Source organism: Cydia strobilella, chromosome 12 (genome assembly GCF_947568885.1).
Source record: "Cydia strobilella chromosome 12, ilCydStro3.1, whole genome shotgun sequence".
In the NCBI taxonomy this organism is placed as follows: Eukaryota; Metazoa; Arthropoda; class Insecta; order Lepidoptera; family Tortricidae; genus Cydia; species Cydia strobilella.
In genome coordinates, this window is record NC_086052.1 from 7,232,712 (window position 1) to 7,252,923 (window position 20,212).

General features: G+C 37.0%; 3 protein-coding genes across 7 annotated transcripts in view; 2 read left to right on the forward strand and 1 right to left on the reverse strand.

Moving 5' to 3' along the window:
- LOC134746027 (trifunctional purine biosynthetic protein adenosine-3) overlaps positions 1–20,212 on the reverse strand; it is a 51,328-nt gene that overhangs the window by 12,361 nt on the left and 18,755 nt on the right. For both annotated transcript variants that reach the window (XM_063680235.1, XM_063680234.1), the window contains exons 8-9: positions 923–1,139; positions 358–556 (exon numbers count right to left, since the gene is read on the reverse strand). In XM_063680235.1, coding sequence (XP_063536305.1) covers positions 358–556; positions 923–1,139 — 416 coding nt within the window. The remainder of the gene's footprint in view (positions 1–357; positions 557–922; positions 1,140–20,212) is intronic.
- LOC134746036 (zinc finger protein 431-like) lies at positions 2,151–7,061 on the forward strand. Of its 3 annotated transcripts, XM_063680246.1 has the most exons (4): positions 3,042–4,190; positions 4,568–5,035; positions 5,738–6,225; positions 6,927–7,061. In XM_063680246.1, exons 1-3 carry the CDS (start codon positions 3,134–3,136, stop codon positions 6,184–6,186), a joined length of 1,974 nt encoding a protein of 657 aa, XP_063536316.1. In that variant the 5' UTR covers positions 3,042–3,133; the 3' UTR covers positions 6,187–6,225; positions 6,927–7,061. The 3 variants fall into 3 exon arrangements, with proteins under 3 accessions (XP_063536318.1, XP_063536316.1, XP_063536317.1); XM_063680247.1 differs by lacking the exon at positions 5,738–6,225 and having other exon boundaries at positions 6,927–7,019; XM_063680248.1 differs by lacking the exons at positions 3,042–4,190; positions 4,568–5,035; positions 5,738–6,225 and adding an exon at positions 2,151–2,730 and having other exon boundaries at positions 6,927–7,013.
- On the forward strand, positions 10,786–18,361 carry LOC134746038 (zinc finger protein 431-like). Of its 2 annotated transcripts, XM_063680250.1 has the most exons (3): positions 10,794–11,272; positions 13,149–14,567; positions 17,522–18,354. In XM_063680250.1, the coding sequence occupies exons 1-3, from the start codon at positions 10,960–10,962 to the stop codon at positions 17,590–17,592; spliced, it is 1,803 nt and encodes a 600-aa protein (XP_063536320.1). In that variant the 5' UTR covers positions 10,794–10,959; the 3' UTR covers positions 17,593–18,354. The 2 variants fall into 2 exon arrangements, with proteins under 2 accessions (XP_063536321.1, XP_063536320.1); XM_063680251.1 differs by lacking the exon at positions 13,149–14,567 and having other exon boundaries at positions 10,786–11,272; positions 17,522–18,361.

A 20,212-nucleotide genomic window follows, 5' to 3' on the forward strand; every position in this document is an offset into this window, starting at 1 on the left:
GAACGCGAAGGGCTCCGCTTCAGCCCAGAGGAGCTCGTTCACGCACATAGCGACCAGGTCTAGGTTGATCGTGTCTTCTTCGTGATTTCTGCTACCTGTTATGAATGTCATGAAAAGAGAAGAAACATACCCAGCAGCGCGTGAATGCAGGCATGGGCGATGCTACTGACAATGGTCGTTGCCACATCAACTTGTAGTCTTCCACAGGCCATGTAGTCTAGGAACACTAAGGGTTCTGCTCCAGCAAAGAGGAGCTCGTTCTCGCACATCGCGACCAGGTCTTTGCTGATCGTGTCGTATTTGTCATCATGGTTTCTGCTAACTGTTATGACTGTTGTGAAAAGAAAAGAAACGTACCTAGCAGCGCGCAGCCCGACTGTATACAGGCATCAGCGATGCCGCTGACAATAGTCGTTGCCACATCAACTTGTAGTCTGCCACATGCCATGTAGTCTAGGAACGCGAAGGGCTCCGCTCCAGCGCAGAGGATGTCGTTTACGCACATAGCAACCAGGTCTTGGCCGATCGTGTCATATTTATTCATGGTTTCCGCTATCTGTTGAAGACGGAAAAAACGTTTAAATATTGGCTGTATTTCTAAAACCATATTTGGCCAAATGGACGAGGAGCACAGAATGCAGATATGCGTTAGAAGGAGCAAATATTATAGCGATCTCATTCCGTCGCATAGCTGCGTTTAGACACGCCAAGTTTAGCCCAACATGTGAAACAACATGTGGCTTTAAACTGAGACATGACCGATTGACTCATAAACAATGCAAATTCTAAACGTGTGGGATGACGTTTGTATAGATCGAACAAAACCCGTAAGTTTTTGTTAATATATATAATGTTCATTTAAGTGCATCCAGGTCAGCAAAACTCAACCACAGCAATTAACTAGTTAAAGAAGGTAAGATACCTTAAGTTTAGTTCCAACTCCATCAGTCCCCTGCACCAACACGGGATCCTTCAGCAGCGGGTCCATGGCCACGAGCTGGAACAAGCCACTGAAGCACCCCAGACGGCCTAGGACGCCACGGCGATGCGTCCCAGTAGCTAGGGGCTCGATCTTACGCACTAGCAACGCAGCGGCATCGATGTCGACGCCGGCTTGGAGGTACGAGAGGCCGTTGATTCTGGAAAGAAAATGTTTCATTAGAAACAGATCGTTTACAATTTATAAAATATTGGTATATTATCCTGACCGACAAAAATATGTGAATCGGCCCTTTACATTCCTAGAGTCTGTGCGGAAAAAGAAGAGTCGTAGAATGTATTGGATCCCATACATTTCACGACTCTTCTAACAATAATAAAAATCCAATAATAATAATAATAAGCCCGCAGGGCAGCTTGTGGCGAGCTGTTGGGGAGTAACGACCCCACGGACCCGAGTGCTCCCGAGAGTCGGTCAGGGTCTCCGTCTCCGGCGTGTCTTTGTCGGTCGGAGTGGACCCCAAGGGGACCCGCAGGACTCTCAGCTCTGGCTTGCCTTCATTGGCTGTCCAGAGAGGAGTCGCTAGGGCTATATGCTCCAGGGGTGGAAGTGAAAGATGCATAAGACGCGAGTTGGCACAGTGGCTGGTAACAGCCACTGGGTAGAAAGCGGCGCACACCTCTCGACACCCCTGAGCCGCTCACACCGGTGTTGCTCCTGGTCGTCTTTACGACGGCAGTTTCAGGGGCCCATCTAGTCAGCGGCGAGTCACCGCCTGCCTCGATAACGTGTACAAACATTGTTATGGCAGGTGTCCGGACCTCTCAGCAATAGCCCAATCTTTTGACCAGCCAAACTTCAACACCATAACCGGAACTCTTTTCCACTGTGTTTATGCCCCTACGCCTGTTGGAACCGATTTACGGGTATCTATTTGTACCCGTGAATGGGTTCTAGCAGGTGTATTACATAACAGAAAACTTCTCCAAAGGGCCTCTACGTGTTGGATCTGTATCCTACCTGCACGCCTATCAAATGACCGGGATGTGTATACCCGTGAGTTTATATGAGATACAAATAATAATAATAAGATAATCCCGCAATACTTAACGCAGATGGCGCTATCATTTATGGTCTGTAGGTTTTTTACTTCATTAAAATTATCTGTACCCTAGTCTGAGTGTTGTTCCATTGGTAAATATCGGAACGACGCAACCAAAACAAAACGTAAGCGTCAAAATTGAATTGACATTTGACATCTCGCTAACTCGCTTATATACCGACACACGTCGTAGGAGTAAAATAATTTACTTTTAATTTCTTATTTGTTGTGTCGATATTAATATTGTCTAAATTTTACAGTTTAGCTTAGCTTACACTAGAAGAATAAATCTATCTTTGTAATATTGATTTGAATGACCCATCATTGCTGGTAGTTTCGTTTTCTATAGTTTACTTTACGATGGAGTCGACAACGCTAGACGCAATGGAGCAAATGTGTATTAAACTTGAGCCCTGCGATAATATCTGTGTAAGAAGAACAGCAGAAGCAATCGGCGAAATGCGTGTAAAAGCTGAGCTTTGGCAGGATATCTGTGCAAAAACCGAGCCTTATGACAGTGCGCGTGTGAAAGAAGAACACCCGTCTGCTGATGAAAATGTAAAAAACAAACCGACTTACTTAAAAAGGCATGGCGTGAACGCTACGGATACTTCACAGTTATATGCTGACCATATTGTAAAAGATGAGCTAGTGCTCGGCCCCGAGGTAATGGAGAAGCCAATGCAAGGTCAGTTTTTGATAGTTTGATTACTACATGGTAGTTATCGCAGCAAAATGTGTCTTAGGCAGTAAAGTGCCACATTGACCAACCACAATTATACACTGTTTTTTTAATTTCTCTAATCTCAAAAGTAGTGGTATATATTTATCATTTAATTCTACTAGCAAACATAAGAAAACACTCAAAATTTGTATTTTGTAACTTCGCCTCACATGAGACCAAATGCAACTTTCTCGTTTTTGAACAATCAAGAGAGCCTTTAGCAGCTGGTGTGGTGAAAATAACTATTTATTTATTTATTTTTGTTGTAAGTAAAACTCTAGAAAAGGAACTAAGTGGGAATCCCCATAATTACAAATGTGGACATTGTAGTTTCGCAACAGCCAGAAAGTCCTCGTTAGTATGTCATATGAGGACTCACAGAGAGTCTCAACAGTCTAATGAAAATGGGCTATGTGGATATACTAATCAACAAAAACAAAAATTAAAACTCCACATTCAGAAATGCACTGGTAATAAGCATTACAAATGTAGCAAATGTAGTTTTGCCGGGGCCTCTAAAGGTGGTTTGAAACGTCATGAACTGGTTCATGGTGAGAAAAGATACAAATGCAACCAGTGTAGTTACGAGACTGCCATAAAGTACTCACATGTACGTCATATGAATACACATGTAAAGGCCTACATATCTAGCCAGTGTAGTTATGCTGCTGCCTCCATACATGATTTAATCAATCACAAAACTATCCATGTGGACAGAAAGTACAAATGTGACTATTGCGGTTACGCAACTGCTAAGAAGTCAGTCTTAGTATGTCACATAAGAAAACACACAGGTGAAACTTGTAACCAATGTAGTTATACTACTACCACCAAATCAAATTTAATGCACCACATAAAATTGCATGGAGAGAAGCTGTACAAATGTGGTCAATGCAGTTTTGCTACTGTACATAAACAAAGTCTGAAAGTTCATAACAAATTAAAACATTCTAATGTAAAGCCATACAAATGTGACCAATGTGATTTTGCTACTGCCTTTAAAAATAGTTTCGCATCACATAAATTGATCCACTCTGATGAAAACCTATACAAATGTGTCCAATGTAGTTATACAAGTGCCGACAGACATAATTTACGAACCCATTCAATGTTACATATTGGTAAGAAGCCCTACAAATGTGACCAATGTAGTTATGCAACTGAAGGACATAATAGCTTGCTTGACCATATAATGACACACACTGGTGAAAAGCGACACAATGGTGAAAAGCGACACAAATGTGATCAATGCGATTATGTTGCAGTCCATAAAAGCAGTTTACTGAGACACAACAAAAGGCACATAAGAAAAAAAGGTGGTAAAACCACTGCAGAAACTTGCCCTACAGCCACATCAGGACCACTTGCTTGTCAAACTTGTGTGAAACTTGAACTAGTACCAGTATCTTTTGAAGCACCACCAGGTTTGTGTACTGATACTATTTTTGGGATTCTCAGTAGAAATAAACTCGCTACTATGTTTATCAATATATAACTTATTTTACAATAAAAAAATAATATAGATTACATTTGAAATTTTACATAAAACATGGTCTAAACAAAAAAAGAGTCTTAATTCAAAAATGCTTGTTACAATTCATCTATTCTTTAAATCTGGGACATCATTTATTTTGTGAATAAAGAATTCAGGGTTAACTTCTACTATAGATGTGAATACGTTTGTATACTTTATTAAGACACAATGCTGGTCAAAGGTCTGTGGCTAATCCTATATATTATTATGTAATCAGAATATTAAAATAGTTTTAAATGTGTATTGTATTGTTTTTTTGTTCTGCAGATCCCCAAGACGAGATAGCAATGAAAATAAAAAAGGAACAATTAGATTTTCCTACAGACTTCAAAGATAGTTTCGCATTACATAAAAGTGTGCATTCTGGTGAAAAGCTATACAAATGCGTCCAATGTAATTATGCAAGTGTCGAAAAACGTAATTTACGAACCCATACAATGTTACACACTGGTAAAAAGCCCTACAAATGTGACCAATGTAGTTATGCAACTGAAGGACGTAATAGCTTGCTTGACCATATTATGACCCACACTGGTGAAAAGCGACACAAATGTGAACAATGCGATTATGTTGCTGTGCATAAAAGTAGTTTACTGAGCCACAAGAAAAAGCACAAAGGAGAAAAAAGTAGTAAAACCGCTGCAGAAACCTGCCTTACAGCCACATCAGAACCAATTGCTGATCAAACTTGTGTGAAAGTTGAACTAGTACCAGTATCTTTTGAAGCGCCACCAGGTTTGTGTACTAATACTGTTTTATGAGACTCTGTAGAAATAAACTCCCTACTATGTTTATCAATTTATAACTTATTTCACAATGAAAATAACATTTATAAATTAAATTTTACATAAAACATGACCTAAACAACAAAATGAGTTAATTCAAAATACTTGTTATAATTCTGCTATTCTTTAATTCTGGGACATAATAGAATTCGGCGTTAAGTTCTATTCTAGATGTTAATACGTTTTTATACCTAATAAGGAATATTACGCGAAACTCTGCGTAGGGGGCCCCACTACCACAATCTGAGGGTCTCGCGAAACAAGAAAATAAAAATTTCGTTATCTAACATCTCTGTCACTCTTGCATATTCGAGCGATAAAGAGGCAGATAGCGAAGTTTCGGATTCGTGTTTCCCGGTAGGTCCTCTGTAAAAAACCGGCTTGATGCATCAATGTCATATTTTATTATCTCTGAAAACTTGTCAAAAACCTGTTAAAGGTACAGTATGTATAAGTTACTCTATGGTTTACTAAAAAGGCTAGTGCTGCACTCTGGTGGCAGAACATTGCAGTAATATCCCCTATTAAGGCACAATAATGCTACTCATAGGTCTGTGCCCAATCGTATATATTATTATGTCTTTCTATATTTCTGTAATCAGAATATTTCATTTCATTTTGAATGTGTATTGTATTGATTTTTTTCCTGCAGATTCCCATGACGAGATTACAATGAAAATAAAAGAGGAAGAATTAGATTTCGCCACTCACTTCAAAGATAGTTTCGCATCAGATAAAAGGATGCATTCTAGTGAAAAGCTATACAAATGCGTCCAATGTAGTTATGCAAGTGCCGACAGACATAATTTACGAACCCATTCAATGTTACACATTGGTAAAAAGCCCTACAAATGTGACCAATGTAGTTATGCAACTGAAGGACGTAATAGCTTGCTTGACCATATTATAATGACCCACACTCTTGAAAAGCGACACACTGGTGAAAAGCGACACAAATGTGATCAATGCGATTATGTTGCAGTCTATAAAAGTAGTTTACTGAGCCACAAGAAAAAGCACAAAGGAGAAAAAGGTGGTAAACCGCTGCAGAAACCCCCCCTACTGCCACATCAGGACCACTTGCTGATCAAATTTGTATGAAACTTGAACTAGTACCAGTATTTATTGAAGCACCACCAGGTTTGTGTAGAAATACTATTTTTGGGACTCTTAGTAGAGATAAACTAAGTTTATCGAAAATATAATAATAATAAGCCCCCAGGGCAGCTTGTGGCGAGAGTTGGTCAAGCCCCTCTCTCCGGCTTCATTGGCTGGCTGGAGTGAACACTGAGCAGGGACCGCAGGACTCTCACCTCTGGCTTGCCTTTACCGGCCGTCCAAAATGGGGTGTCAGAGTTATATGTTCGCAGGGTGGAGGTGAAATATGCATAAGACGCGAGTTGGCACAGTGGCTGTTAGTGTTTACACTTTACAGCCACTGGGTAGAAAGCGGTGCACACCTTTCCACACCCTGAGCCTCTCGCACCCTGTATGTTTTTTTCCAAAATCTGTAAACGCCAATCTTCATTAATTTAAAATCGAGGGAATGTCTTCTCAGACTGTTTTCGCGTAGCAGCACGGAATCTGATAGCTGCCCTCACTGACCCATTAAGAAATTCCACCCTGTATACGTAAGAGCCTTGACAGCAATCTAGTTACTAAAAAGGTGTTTTTTAGACAATGTTTAAAAAAACAAAAAAAATAAGTAGGTATTCATTTCTTTCAAAATCCAGCAGTCAAACATGGAGATAAAAGATTGATGAACCGATAGCCGTTTGTCTTATAATTCTATCTATTTTAAATGTGTATCAATGTGTATTATGTACTTTTTTTTTCTACAGATTCCCAGGACATGATTGCTATGAAAATAAAAAAGAAAGAATTATATACAGACGAGAAAGACGCAATTTTATAAGCTTCATGCTTTGAATTAACTTTTTAAAATTATGTTTAATAGCACTCTAAGTCTCTAATAAACATTTATATAACTGATTGTTCTTTTTTTATGGGCACATTTTGCAATGTTCGTCGGTGCCATGAAGGTACGCATTCTCTTTACAATAGGGAGTATCACTGCGATGTTCTGCCGCCAGAGTGCAGCACTAGTGCACATGCTAAATCATAGAGTAACACGTACGTATACGTTACTATGCCTTAAACAGTTTTTTGACAAGTTTTCACTATGACATTGATGCATCAAGGCGGTTGGTTTATAGGTGTGGCCTACTTCGAAACGCGAAATATAAATATCGTTATCTGCCTCTCTATCGATCGAATATGCAAGAGAGATAGAGAGGCAAAAACCGAACTTTAGAAATTCGTATTTCGCGGTAGGCCCTGTGATTGTGCTAGTGACGCCCTCTACGCCGAGTTTTGCGTAATATTCCCTATTGTAACTAAAAACAATAAACATTACTAAAATTACATGTGTAACCCGTTTAAAATACTCGTATTGTTATGCTCGCTCCACACTCGTGCGCGAATCGCGGCGCGAAGCCGCGAGTGTGGAGCGAGCGTCGCGGATCTGCGAAATCGACTCCACACTCGCGGCTTCGCGCCGTGTGGAGGGCCCTTTAAATTTGCCTTTTTTTTTGCTTTCTCACACGTACCTAACCGGGTTTTCTCTCTAGTAATAAAAATAAGTAGATACATTTTTCACTATAGTAATAAAATACATACTTCAGAAACCTATATTATTTACATATATGGTAGGACTCCAATTGTTTCTAATGGGGTTGGCAACTGTCAAACGTTTGCAGAGATGGCGCCATCATAGCTTGCCCCTTTTTCAATGAGATTTGGCTTAAAGGGCTGGCATCCAGGGCATTAAAAAACAAAACTGACACAATTCTAGGGATTGACAGCATGGAGACTATATAAAGGAGCCAAATCTCTATGTATGAAAAGTGTCCATCAAAAAACAGTAATTAGGCGGCGCCACCACCACCACCACCACCGAAATACTACCAAAAACAACCTACGTAATTCGGTCGGGTTATTTGTTGCCTTATATGGTTCATGTTATACTCATGTCCCAGAGCCTACCTAGCGCCACCGGAGAGATTAGGAACTATTATTTAAAGCTGAAAGCGGTCACTTTTTCAACAATTCTGCCATAAGAGATTGGCATCCTTTCTATACCATCCATAAACTAAAGCATAGAAGTTGGGCAAAAATAAAAGCTTGGTAAAAGGTATCGTATTCACAACACGCTATCACTTTTTGTCTATGAGTGAGTGAGACAACAATCCGCAAGTTCTTTCGTTTTTTTTTTTCAGTATTGTCATAAGATGAACTGAGGAAAACGTCAAATGGTTCTATGTGGTTCTAATATAATCCAGCCAAATAAAATATATATTCGTTATTTCACAGGTAGGTGTCAACTGTAACAACTTAACATAGTCGTATTATTTTAGTTGAAATATTTCGGGAATTTCAGCGGTCATCTTGGTTTATTTATTATATTGTTGCTATTCCTGAAAAGTTGTTGGAAAACGTGCTGAGTTTTTATTTGTAATGGTTTGAAGTTCCCTTTGTTATAATGTCTTGTGTGATCGAGGGCTGTAAATCGCATACAGGAAGAAAAGAAAATACGCACGAACCGATAACCTTTAATCGGTGAGTTTTGTTCAATTTTGAATAAATTTATTTATAGGACCTGACCCTAAACATTGAAATCGATATGTTGTTTATGTAATTATTACTTGCATTCAAGTCTATATAGATTTTTGCATATATTTTCGAACTTTTCTGCTAAGTATGAAAGGTTATATTTTTGGCATAGTGATGTATGGTCCTCAAATCAATAACCTATCGACATTTACAGCTTTCTTATAGTTTGGCCCAGGAATGTCTCATTTTAATTGATGAGTACAGTCAAGGGCATATATATATATACATTCTAAAGTCTCAAAAATATGTGTACGCTCAGACAATAAAATCGTGTTCACATATTTTTGAGCCATTTGTCTGGATCGATATTTTTGCCTTCGACTGTACCTATAGTTTTCTTTGTCCTTACTTACTGACAGATTGTGTTTGCCAGACTATAGTATAATACTAAAAACCGGTCAAGTGCGGGTTGGACGCGCGCACCAAGGGTTCCGTACTTTTTAGTATTTGTTGTTATAGCGGCAATAGAAATACATCATCTGTGAAAATTTCAACTGTCTAGCTATCACGGTTCATGAGATACAGCCTAGTGACAGACAGACGGACAGCGAAGTATTAGTAATAGGGTCCCGTTTTTACCATTTGGGTACGGAACCCTCATAAAAAGACATTAATGATCATTGATGAATGTTCCTTTTATTAATATTGTAGGTTTACCTATCTCACAAAACTCAACTTTTTATTTCAGATTTCCAAAAAACGAGGAATAGGGGATATTACTGCAATGTTCTGCCACCAGTGTGCAGCACTATCCTTTATAGTAAACCATAGAGTAACTTATACATACTGTAAACCTTACATACCAAAACTGATACATACCGGGAAACACGAATCCGAAATTTCGCTATCAGCATTTTTATCGTTCAAATATGCAAGAGTGACAGAGATGTTAGATAACGAAATTTCGATTTCTTGTTTCATGATAGACCCTCATATTGTGGTACTGGCGCCACCTACGCAGTTTCGCGTAATATTCCCTATTTCTCGTATGTATAAAATTTCCTTTAGCTCCCATCCACACTCGTGTGTGGAGCGGGCTTTTGACGGTTGTGCCATGGAATATGTATCATTGCCAAGTAGGTTTTAAACTTGGCTTTGGGACATAATTCACTTCATTCACTAAATTGTGTTAAAAATTATGCCAGATGCCAAATGGAAAATTTCGATGCCAAATTGTGTGAAATTATGCCAGATCTGGCACCATTTATGCCAAGTTGGCAACACTGCTCGGTCGTTATAAACCGTAACACACTACCGCACCGCACCGCGACCTTAGTGCCAGGTGGTGCTAGGTGATAGCCAGTAGTTATTTAAAATCACATGACATTTGTTGTAAGGTCGGTACGTCGGTGCACCGACAGACCTTAACCACCTGGCTTCTGTATTTTTGTGTACGTGGACCTTAATAGTGACACAGTCAGAGATTTGCTTAAAACGGTGAAATATTGTTATTATGTTGTAGTTGTAGTTTTCGACGAGAAAATACAATTGTCACTTTGATAAGAAATTAAATTATAATACACAATTACATAGTGAAACCGGCAAGACAATGTCCTTGCGTTTCTTTTTTTCATACGCGTTACCAATTAAATTGTCAATCTAATCAGACTGTGCGTAAAATTGTCTCGTCTAGACACTCACTAATCTGTTTTGTGTTATCTATGGTATGGTAATGCATCGACAGCTACAATGTGGAGAGTCACTACAAACGTCACATTTCAAAGGCCCACTCCACACTCGTGCGGCTAAAGAAATTTGGCATTAGCTAACCAAGTCGGTGCAAAGTTAGCTTGGTTTGACTGTGTAAAATTTTCAGAAACAGCATCGTTTGATTTATGTGGAAGATCCTCATTTTTTAGTTACGTACCAATCTGGTACCAATATATTGTTTAGCATTTTTTTTAGCACATTCCAAAATTATTTAGCATAATTCTGGCATAATTTAGACATAAGTCTAACATTTTTTTAAATTCCGAGTTGGCAACACTGCGACCGAGTCGACAAGTCGACATACAGTCATACATGGAGTTGATGGAGTCGACCGACTGACGCCGCCGAAAGATAGGAGCTTTCTTTTGTTTATTTCTATTTCTAGTTTGTTGATGTGTATATTGGAGATAACATAGATTTTAGTTGGTGGCTAATAATCCTACTACTAATAGAACGAGTTCTCTAATTTACGTTTAAGTCACGCTAGATGCAATGGAGGACGTGTGTATAAAACTTGAGCCCTGCGATGATATCTGTGGAAAAGAATCGACACTATCGACAGCAGAGGCATCCGACGAAGTGTCTGTGAAAGCTGAGCGTTGGCAGGATATCAGTGTAAAAATCGAGCCTGATGACGGTGTGCGCGTAAAAGGAGTCCCGTCGTATGATGAGAATGTAAAAATCGAACCGTCTTGCTCGAAGGCGCGTGGCGTTAACGCTACGGAGACATCAGGGTTATATGCTGACCATATTGTAAAAGATGAGCTAGTGCTCGGCCCCTATATAATGGAGAAGCCAATGCAAGGTCAGTTTTTTTATAGGGTTTGTTTACTATAGCATTGAACTATCAAAATTCCCATTCAATAAAATTCAGTTGAAACTTCAACGGCAGCAGAAGTTGCACCAAAACTTACCCTAAAGAGGTCCAGTTATACTGCCCTCATAAACCCAATAGATGTATCACAAAAATAAAATGATGAAAATTTGCATTACCTAAATTTCGATTTGAGATACTGCCAATGAGGGCTATCGTTTTTGTGCCAGTTGGTCCCGATGTAGATGTAAGTCCAGAAAAACAGATCTCAAAAATCTTCTATGCTTATTTTTATAAAATTAATAAATATGTTTTAATATACACACAAGTATTTTAACGTCTAAATGTGCCATTTTATCAACTTGTTTATTTTTGCATTATATTTTAGTTGGAACTTTTTTAAACCACTAACATTTATTGAGCTATATCTATTGTTTACCATGATTAATCAAAGATGGACAAAGATTTACCACAATTATGAATAAGGAGTGAAAATTCCCGATAAAAAAGCTTGAAACCCCCAAAACTTCTATGCATTTGTTTGACATCCGGGTATTTAATATTATAAAACTAGTCTTCTTAATAGTAACTGTCATCATTAATTCTTTGATATTGATTTCTGTTCAGATTTTTTTTACACAATTTTTTAATTTAGACTTAAGACTAACTGTTTTTTGCATGCCTGTTGGTCAAATATAGAGACACCACTTATTGTAAGATTACCATCACTGTATGTACTACCTATATTTGCAAATAAAACATTTTGAATTTGAAAGCACCATCTACACTAGCGCTCCTAGTGGCGAAATTAAACGCAGTAGCCCTCATTGGATTACGAGAACAGTATAGCAGTTGTGGGTGTCTACCGAGAATACAGATTCTCTGTACAAATATATCCCACTTAAAGACACCAATACCATACTTTGTCAAATAAAAATATGTCATAACATTCAGTTCAGATCTTGCTAAAACCAATCAGTTGTATGACTTGATAAAACTGTCCAACCTAAAAAAATAAACAGTCTACAAGCTGTCTTTTAAAATGGGTATCATTTAATCGATTTGCAAAATATTCCTATTTTGATGCACAAAAATACTGGTGTATAATTGATCCTTAAAGTATAAGGTTATGTATGAAAGAAAAAAAAGTTTGTATGCCATTATTATTAAATCTAAAATCGAAGCCATGGTTCCTAAGAACAACTGATGTCGCTATCTCTCATAGTTTTTGACTTCTCCCTACTGACCCATTTGGATTGGTCGCCCTGTATATAAATGCACAGGCAGCTTATAGCTGATACATACACATCAATGTCCACTTGTGTTTTGTTCATTTATAAAATGTTCGAGTCTATTTGATTGTCTGATTACAGATTTGGGCAAACTTTTTCTAATACTCTACGTCCATGTCAGCTTCATAGAAAAACTTGTGTTTTTCATTCAATGGCAAAGTTTGTTTAACCCTAGTGCCTTGAAACCCTCGCAATGCTAAAGGTTCTACTTTACAAACAATTAATTTAGAAATCTTTCGCTTGCTCCGATATCAGTATTAGCACGAGGGGTTAAACAACAACTTTACCCCCTTGTAACACAATAGTGCATTGTGCAACATGGGTCGTAAGTTAAATATTGCAAACGAGATTTTGCAGTATTATTACGCCCCGAGTTACACACAATGTTTTTCATCACACTTGCGATACAAACATGAAGTATAAAGACAAAAAACTGTTAATTATAATACTAGAAACTTCATAACTCCCTAGGGAAAATGCTTTTTCTATAGTTCCCGCTAAGCCTGCGTGCAATTCCACATTTACTGAGCGAGTGTGATGAAAATAACTATTTATCATTTCTATTGTTGTTGTAGGGAAACCTCAAGAAAAGGAACAAAGTGGGAAACCCCGTAATTACAAATGTGGCCATTGTAGTTACGCAACAGCCAGAAAGTTTTCTTTAGTACGTCATATGAAGGTTCACACAGAGTCCCACCTGTCTAATAAATGTGGGCTATGTGGATATACTAGTAAAAAAAAGCAAAAATTAACACACCACAAAAAGAATTGCACTGGAAATAAGCCATACAAATGTAGCCAATGTAGCTTTACCAGTGTCTCTAAAAATGGTTTATTAATTCATGGCGTGATTCATGGTGACAAAAAGTACAAGTGCGACCAGTGTAGTTACGAGACTGTCAGAAAGTCCTCACACGTACGTCATATGAACACACATGTTCGTGTGAAGGTCTACATATGTAGCCAGTGTAGTTATGCTGCTGCCTCTAAACATGATTTAATCATTCACAAAACTATTCACATGGACAGAAAATACAAATGTGACTATTGCGGTTATGCGACTGCAAAAAAGTTAGTCTTAGTAAGTCATGTAAGGACACACACCGGCGAGAAACCTTTCGATTGTAAAGACTGTAGTTATACCACTACCACCAAATCAAATTTAATGCTCCATATGAAAATGCATGCCGGACAGAAACTTTACAAATGTGGCCAATGCAATTTTGCTACCGTACACCAACGAAGTTTGAAATGTCATAAACAAAACCACTCTAATGTAAAGCCTTACAAATGTGGGCAATGTGATTACGCTTCTGTGCGCAAAAGCAATTTAAAAAGCCATGAATTGACGCACACTGGTAAGAAGCCACACCAATGTGGCCAATGTAATTTTGCTACTGCACATAAAAATAGTTTACGAGAACATGAAAAGATACACATTGGAGACAAGCCTTACAAATGTGGCCAATGTAATTATGCTAGTATTCACAAACACAAATTAAGATATCATAAAGAAAGGGTACATACAAAGGTATGCAGCGCTGAAAAACCATACAAATGTGACCAATGTGATTTTGCTACTGCCCTCAAAGATAGTTTCACGTCACATAAATGGATGCATTCTGGTGAAAAGCCATACAAGTGCGACCAATGTAGTTATGGAAGTGCCCACAGACATAATTTACGAACTCATAAAATGTTGCACACTGGTAAGAAGCCCTACAATTGTGGCCTATGTAGTTATGCAACTGTACGAAAATATATGTTGCGAGACCATATAATGACCCACACTGGTGAAAAGCGACACAAATGTGATCAATGTGATTATGCTGCAGTCCATAAAAGTACTTTACTGAGCCACAAGAAGAAGCACAAAGGAGAAAAGGGCGGTAAAACTGCCGCAGAAACCTGCCCTCCAGCCACTTCAGAACAACTTGCTGATCAAACTTGTGTAAAACTTGAATTTGTACCAGTATCTTTTGAAGCGCCACCAGGTTTGTGTACAAATACTATTTTGAGACTCAAGTATACACAAGTTTTCAATTTATAACGTACGTCTTATAGACAATTGAAATAATATTAATAAATTAAAATTTAATTTTTTGAAATAAATATGACCTTAACAAAAAATAATAGTCACTAAATTTAATGTGTATTGTATTTAGTGTTGTGACATTAGTAACTTACCGTTACCGGTAATTTCCCATTTAGGAATATTCCCAGTAAATTTCCATTGTTCCCGGTAATATTCCCAAAACCAGGTAATATACAATACCAGTGGATTCATTATTGTTTTTACATTATACTTAGTGAATTTGATTGGCTAATTTAATTTTACTTCTCTTTCACTCGTAGCATGAGCTATGGTCCATCACTCAAATTTCTTAACGGAAAGTTGCGAAACAATTTAGCTTTCCGCTGTAACCCGTACTGACAGCACGCGAATCGTGCGATGCAAAATGCTTATTCATGTACGTGGCTAAATTATACATTTTATAATTTATTTTATTTTTGTTATTTTATTTATATCATTTTCTATTTATTGTTTTTATTTATTTTGTTTTGTTTTTATTTTTTAAATTATTTTTTATAGGTGGGTATTTTTCTATATTACTTTAATGTTTAAGTAGTTTTATTTTAATGCTAGTTTAGTTTTAATGTTTTTTTTTTATATTTAGATATGTAATTTGTTATGTATGTATGTTAATTAAATTTTTATTAGTTTTATGAATTATATGAATTTTTTAAATCCCGGTCTTTTGATAGGCTTGCGTGGGAATATAGATCCTATCCTAAAACTAATAAACATGACTTCAAGGCTTTAATGATTTATATTTATTAATTTCAGGATAAAAATTACACTATAAATTTGCATTACTGTCAAAATAAGCTTAATCTTCTTATCATGATCTCATTGCACTAAAAAATATAAAATAAATTAAAATAATTTTCTCTCCCAATAAGGATCGTCTTATAAGTATGTGTAAACAAAAACGTCAGAAATGTCAAAAATGTCAATCTAAGCAATGTAGAATCATCATTAATATGTCAAACAAAAATAAAATATCGCAAAAGAAGTAAATGTCATTTTTAAAACACAATAATTAATTTGAATTATAATCAACTTTTCACAATAAATTCTACTTTCGTAACAGCAAAAAACCAACAAATAAATGACAACAGTAATGGCGGCAATTCGATCCTCCATCAAGTCAAGACGAATGGTTTTTTTTTTAAAATTAGAGACACACGAATGAAGTCCCTATTCTTGTGTCACTCGAGATCAAATGTCGTGCGGTTTATATTTAAAAAAAAACATACTGAATTGACGTTTCGTATCGATAACTGTTTTAATAGACCGCGAGCCAGGCGCAAATTTCGTCAGTCATCGCCTCCCGGGCGAAAACTCGTATAGCGGTTACCGGCTATGTATGATGAACCCTCGTGAACGTCAGCTGCCGCTCCGTTGGTGGGTTGAGGAATGGCCACCGCCACCGGCAGCCATGGCAGCCACCGAAACGCGTAACACGGTCTTTCCACCGCGATACAACCGGCTGACTATTTGTTTTATTAACAATAGCATCTTAACTATCATCTCACAAAGTATCAAACGGGAGGCGATGACGCCGATGAATGAAAATAATTTTCTTTTTTACATGTTCATATGTGACCAGCTGACGGTCTTTCCACAGCGATACAATCGGTTGACGTTTTGTTTATTCACAATAGCATCTAAAACCATTACATAATTTTATTGTAATTTGTGGATAATGTCGTTGGCTATGCATATGTCAATTTTAACTGTACTACTAAATGTAACATTATATTGTATAGTTGTTTGTTATCCCTAAAATGAATAAAATAAAATAAACTATCATCTGACAAAGTATCAAGGGGCAGGCGATGACAAATTTTTTTTATAGACTATTTGCTGCCATTCCTCAACCCACCAACGGAGCGGCAGCTGACGTTCACGAGGGTTCATCATAGATAGCCGTTAACCACTATACGAGTTTTCGCCCGGGAGGCGATTGGTCATGGAAACTGTTCCTGGCCTGCGGTCTATAATAAGAGTAGAAAGAAACCCACTTGAGTTCCGACAGCTGTTCCAAATTTAAACTCATAACCTTACAAAAATCTATAATGTAATAACATTAAAGTACAGATTTTACCTGCTACCACAGATAAGAAAGTTCTCAATGTTCTCAAAGTAAAATTGGTTGTAATAATGCTGGTCATTTCCTACGGTTTCTGAACCCATTTTAGAGCACTAACAATATGCGAGTAGATAAATAAAATTACATATATCATTACAAATTCAATTCCATGAACTCATTTATTGAGTACAGAGGGTTATCCATCAAAAGGTTTCATGTAATGTTTATTAATTTTATTTATGTAATTTATTGTATACTTGAATTGTATATTTAATTACTATTTACTAATATTTTATATAAATGTTATTAGGCTAAATTATACTATTTTACCACTAAACAAATAAGAAACGATGTACCTATGTAATTGTACGGAACTGTACTGATTTATTATTGTTATTTTTTGTTAAAAAGAGCTTATTTTTACATTTTCTTTTTATTTATACTTAAATTCTGAAATTATTTAATGCATAACTGGTTTTGAGTATGCCCAGTCAAGTAGAAAACTTACAAGAAAGATTGAGTAAAATACCGAGTAATATTGGGAATATTCCCAGTAAGTATTGGGAATTTACTTAAACAATAAACTTTAAACCTATGTTGATTTTTGGCACTTCGTATGATGCATTGGTCCACACGTAATGATTTAATGTAAATCAACATATGTTTACATGTAATATATCCGTAAATTACCGATTCTTGGGAAGATTACCGGGAACGTTACTGGGAAAATACCCACCTCGGTAATATTCCCGGTAAAGGCACATCACTAATTGTATTGTTTTTTTCTGCAGATTGCCAGGACGAGATTGCAATGAAAATGAAAAAGGAAGAATATACAGACGAAGACGCAATTTTAAGCTAGGTGCTTTGAATTTATTATGAAAATTATGCTTAATGTTATTTTTATTTTTTATTGTATGGCACATTTTGAAAGGTTAGCATTTGAACACTTCATTCTCGTAGCAATTGAGTGAAGACCATAGACTACATTAAAGCAACCTGAATCTACTAAATATATATGTACTGAGTACTGAGAAGACTATCACAGGATGAAACGAAGGAAAACGAAATGCTAAATGCGAAGAAAATAATATTTATTTAGAAAACATAACATAAACTGGAGATTCTTGAAAACAATGCATTGATTACAATGATACAAATGCAGGTTGGAATGTAACATGGAATGTGAAGCGAAAACTCATGGTCATTGGAGGTGGGGCATGCTGAAACAAATAACATTTGTGAGGAAAATGTATATTACGAAATGAAGAAAATGCCGATACCTGCAACATGAGCTAAGCATAGACCAGACAAAGAACTTGTAAAAGCATGCCATTGAATACGGTAAAAAAGTAGAGCCCATGATATTGGATGGCATTTTTAACCAACTTCAAGATTTCAAAGGAGGAGGCTCTCAATAGTCTCAATTCGGTTTCATGTGTTCAGTGTTGTTAACAGAACTGACTCTATAATAAAATGATTATTTGATTTTCCGTTACTTCCTTTGTGTTCAGGACAAGTCTGAACATAGCTTATAAATATTGTATGTTCACTTTTAGCGCTAATATTTGTTGCTTGCAATATTTTAGGATAAGTTTGTCTATGGCGCGCTGTCAGCGCGCTCTTCATTTTGTGCCATAACCGAATGTAGTAGCATAAATGTTTAGCTTTCAATAAAAGTTAATTTCTGTATAAATCTAATCGCAGTTTGATTCAAACACTTTGCTCTTTGAAAATTACTATGTGGGACACTTGGATTTAGACCGTAATTTTTTTCGCAACTTGTATCAAATTGCGAAAAAAAATTACGGTCTAAAGATCCAACTAAACGTAAGTTTTTATGCTTGGATGTTTGTTACGTTATCATGCAAAAAGGGCTGGCTAGATTCAGATGAAATTGGGAGCTAAATTGATAGTGTTTAAGCTGGATTATTACAAAAGATACTATGTACCTTAGATATCGATCGACCTACGGAAGTGAATGAGGGGTAGACAATTTAATGGGAGTGAGATTAATGAGGAGGTATGTAGTATGTACCGAGGTGGGCGAAGCAATCCAAGCGAGTATGTTTGTACCAATTTTTTTTGGATAAAAAAACAACCTACGCGGTGGGTTCATAGAACAACGCATCCGTATTTACCTAAACATTAAAAGTAGATTCATAATGGATCAAGGGAGCCTTAGCTATGTACCTGTGTAAAGTGCAAAATTTGGAGGCGAAAATTAGTGATACTTCATGTCTTGTGGTAACTGCCAAAGAATTGTCATTTGCTTGACAACCTATTTACTGCATAATAATCAATGAACATACATGTTATAATGATAGTCAAGAAAGCCTTATAATTACCGCGGTGGTCAGAAATAAATAATTTTATGGTTGATCAAACGTCCGATCCAAATCAGACTACAGGTCAGTTGCACCATACCATGTCACCGTTAACATTTTGGACGTCAATGACCGATATATACGCACCGTAGGTTCAACGCCAAAGACCGATTAATCGGGGTCACTATCAAATTGACCTTATCGTTAAACGACCATTTCAGCTAGATGACATAAAATTTAAATACACAGTCAGCATATAGTCAATTCAGCTGCGACGACATGAAAGTAGAATACTCAGTCAGCAAAAAGACAGTTTAGCTGGATGGCTAAGAATTAGAATGAATAAGTAGCCGTCTGAAAATATAAATAGTCCATATGATTAGAATATCTAATGAGCCGAAAGTGAAATTAGTTAATTGACATAAACACAGAACGCGTTAATAGCAAAACGTCATGAAATAAAAACATAAATAAAATGCGTTTGTTAGTCGCGCATAAACTCGAGAACCGCTGGACTGATCTAGCTAACTTTGTCATTGAAATGTTTGTATTAGACCACAGAAGGTTTAGACAGTGTAAAAACACGGAATATTATTGTAAGGAATATTAGCAATAAAAACATTACACAATCCAGACTTTTTGCTTCTTGACTGTTTAGCGTTCATGCCTGTTTAGTAATTAAGACGTTCTAAGATACAAACGTGTTGCTACCGGACCATTTAGCATTTGTGTCTATTAAGAAATAAAGACATTCGAAGATAAAGAGGTTTTGCTGCTAGATCATTTTAAATTGTTACGTTCTAAGATCCAGACGTTTTGCCAAAGAGGCATTTAGCATTCATGTCTATGTAGTTACAAAGACATAACACAATCCAGACATTTCAGCTATATTGTCCTTTAGCGATAAGGTAAATTTGATAGTGACCCATTAATCGGTCATAGGCCACAGAGCAACATAGATCTGCATGCATATGCATAAAATTCAATTTCAGTTTTGACACTTCGATGACGTGGCGTCTGGATGACTGCTTTTGTGTTTGACACGGCGTCGAAAAGGTTAAAGCGTTCGCTAAATATTCGTTTTGTATAGCTTACCACGGGAGTATATAGCAGACAAGGCAGCGCCAACTCGGCCGTCGGAAGTCCCTAGCAGCG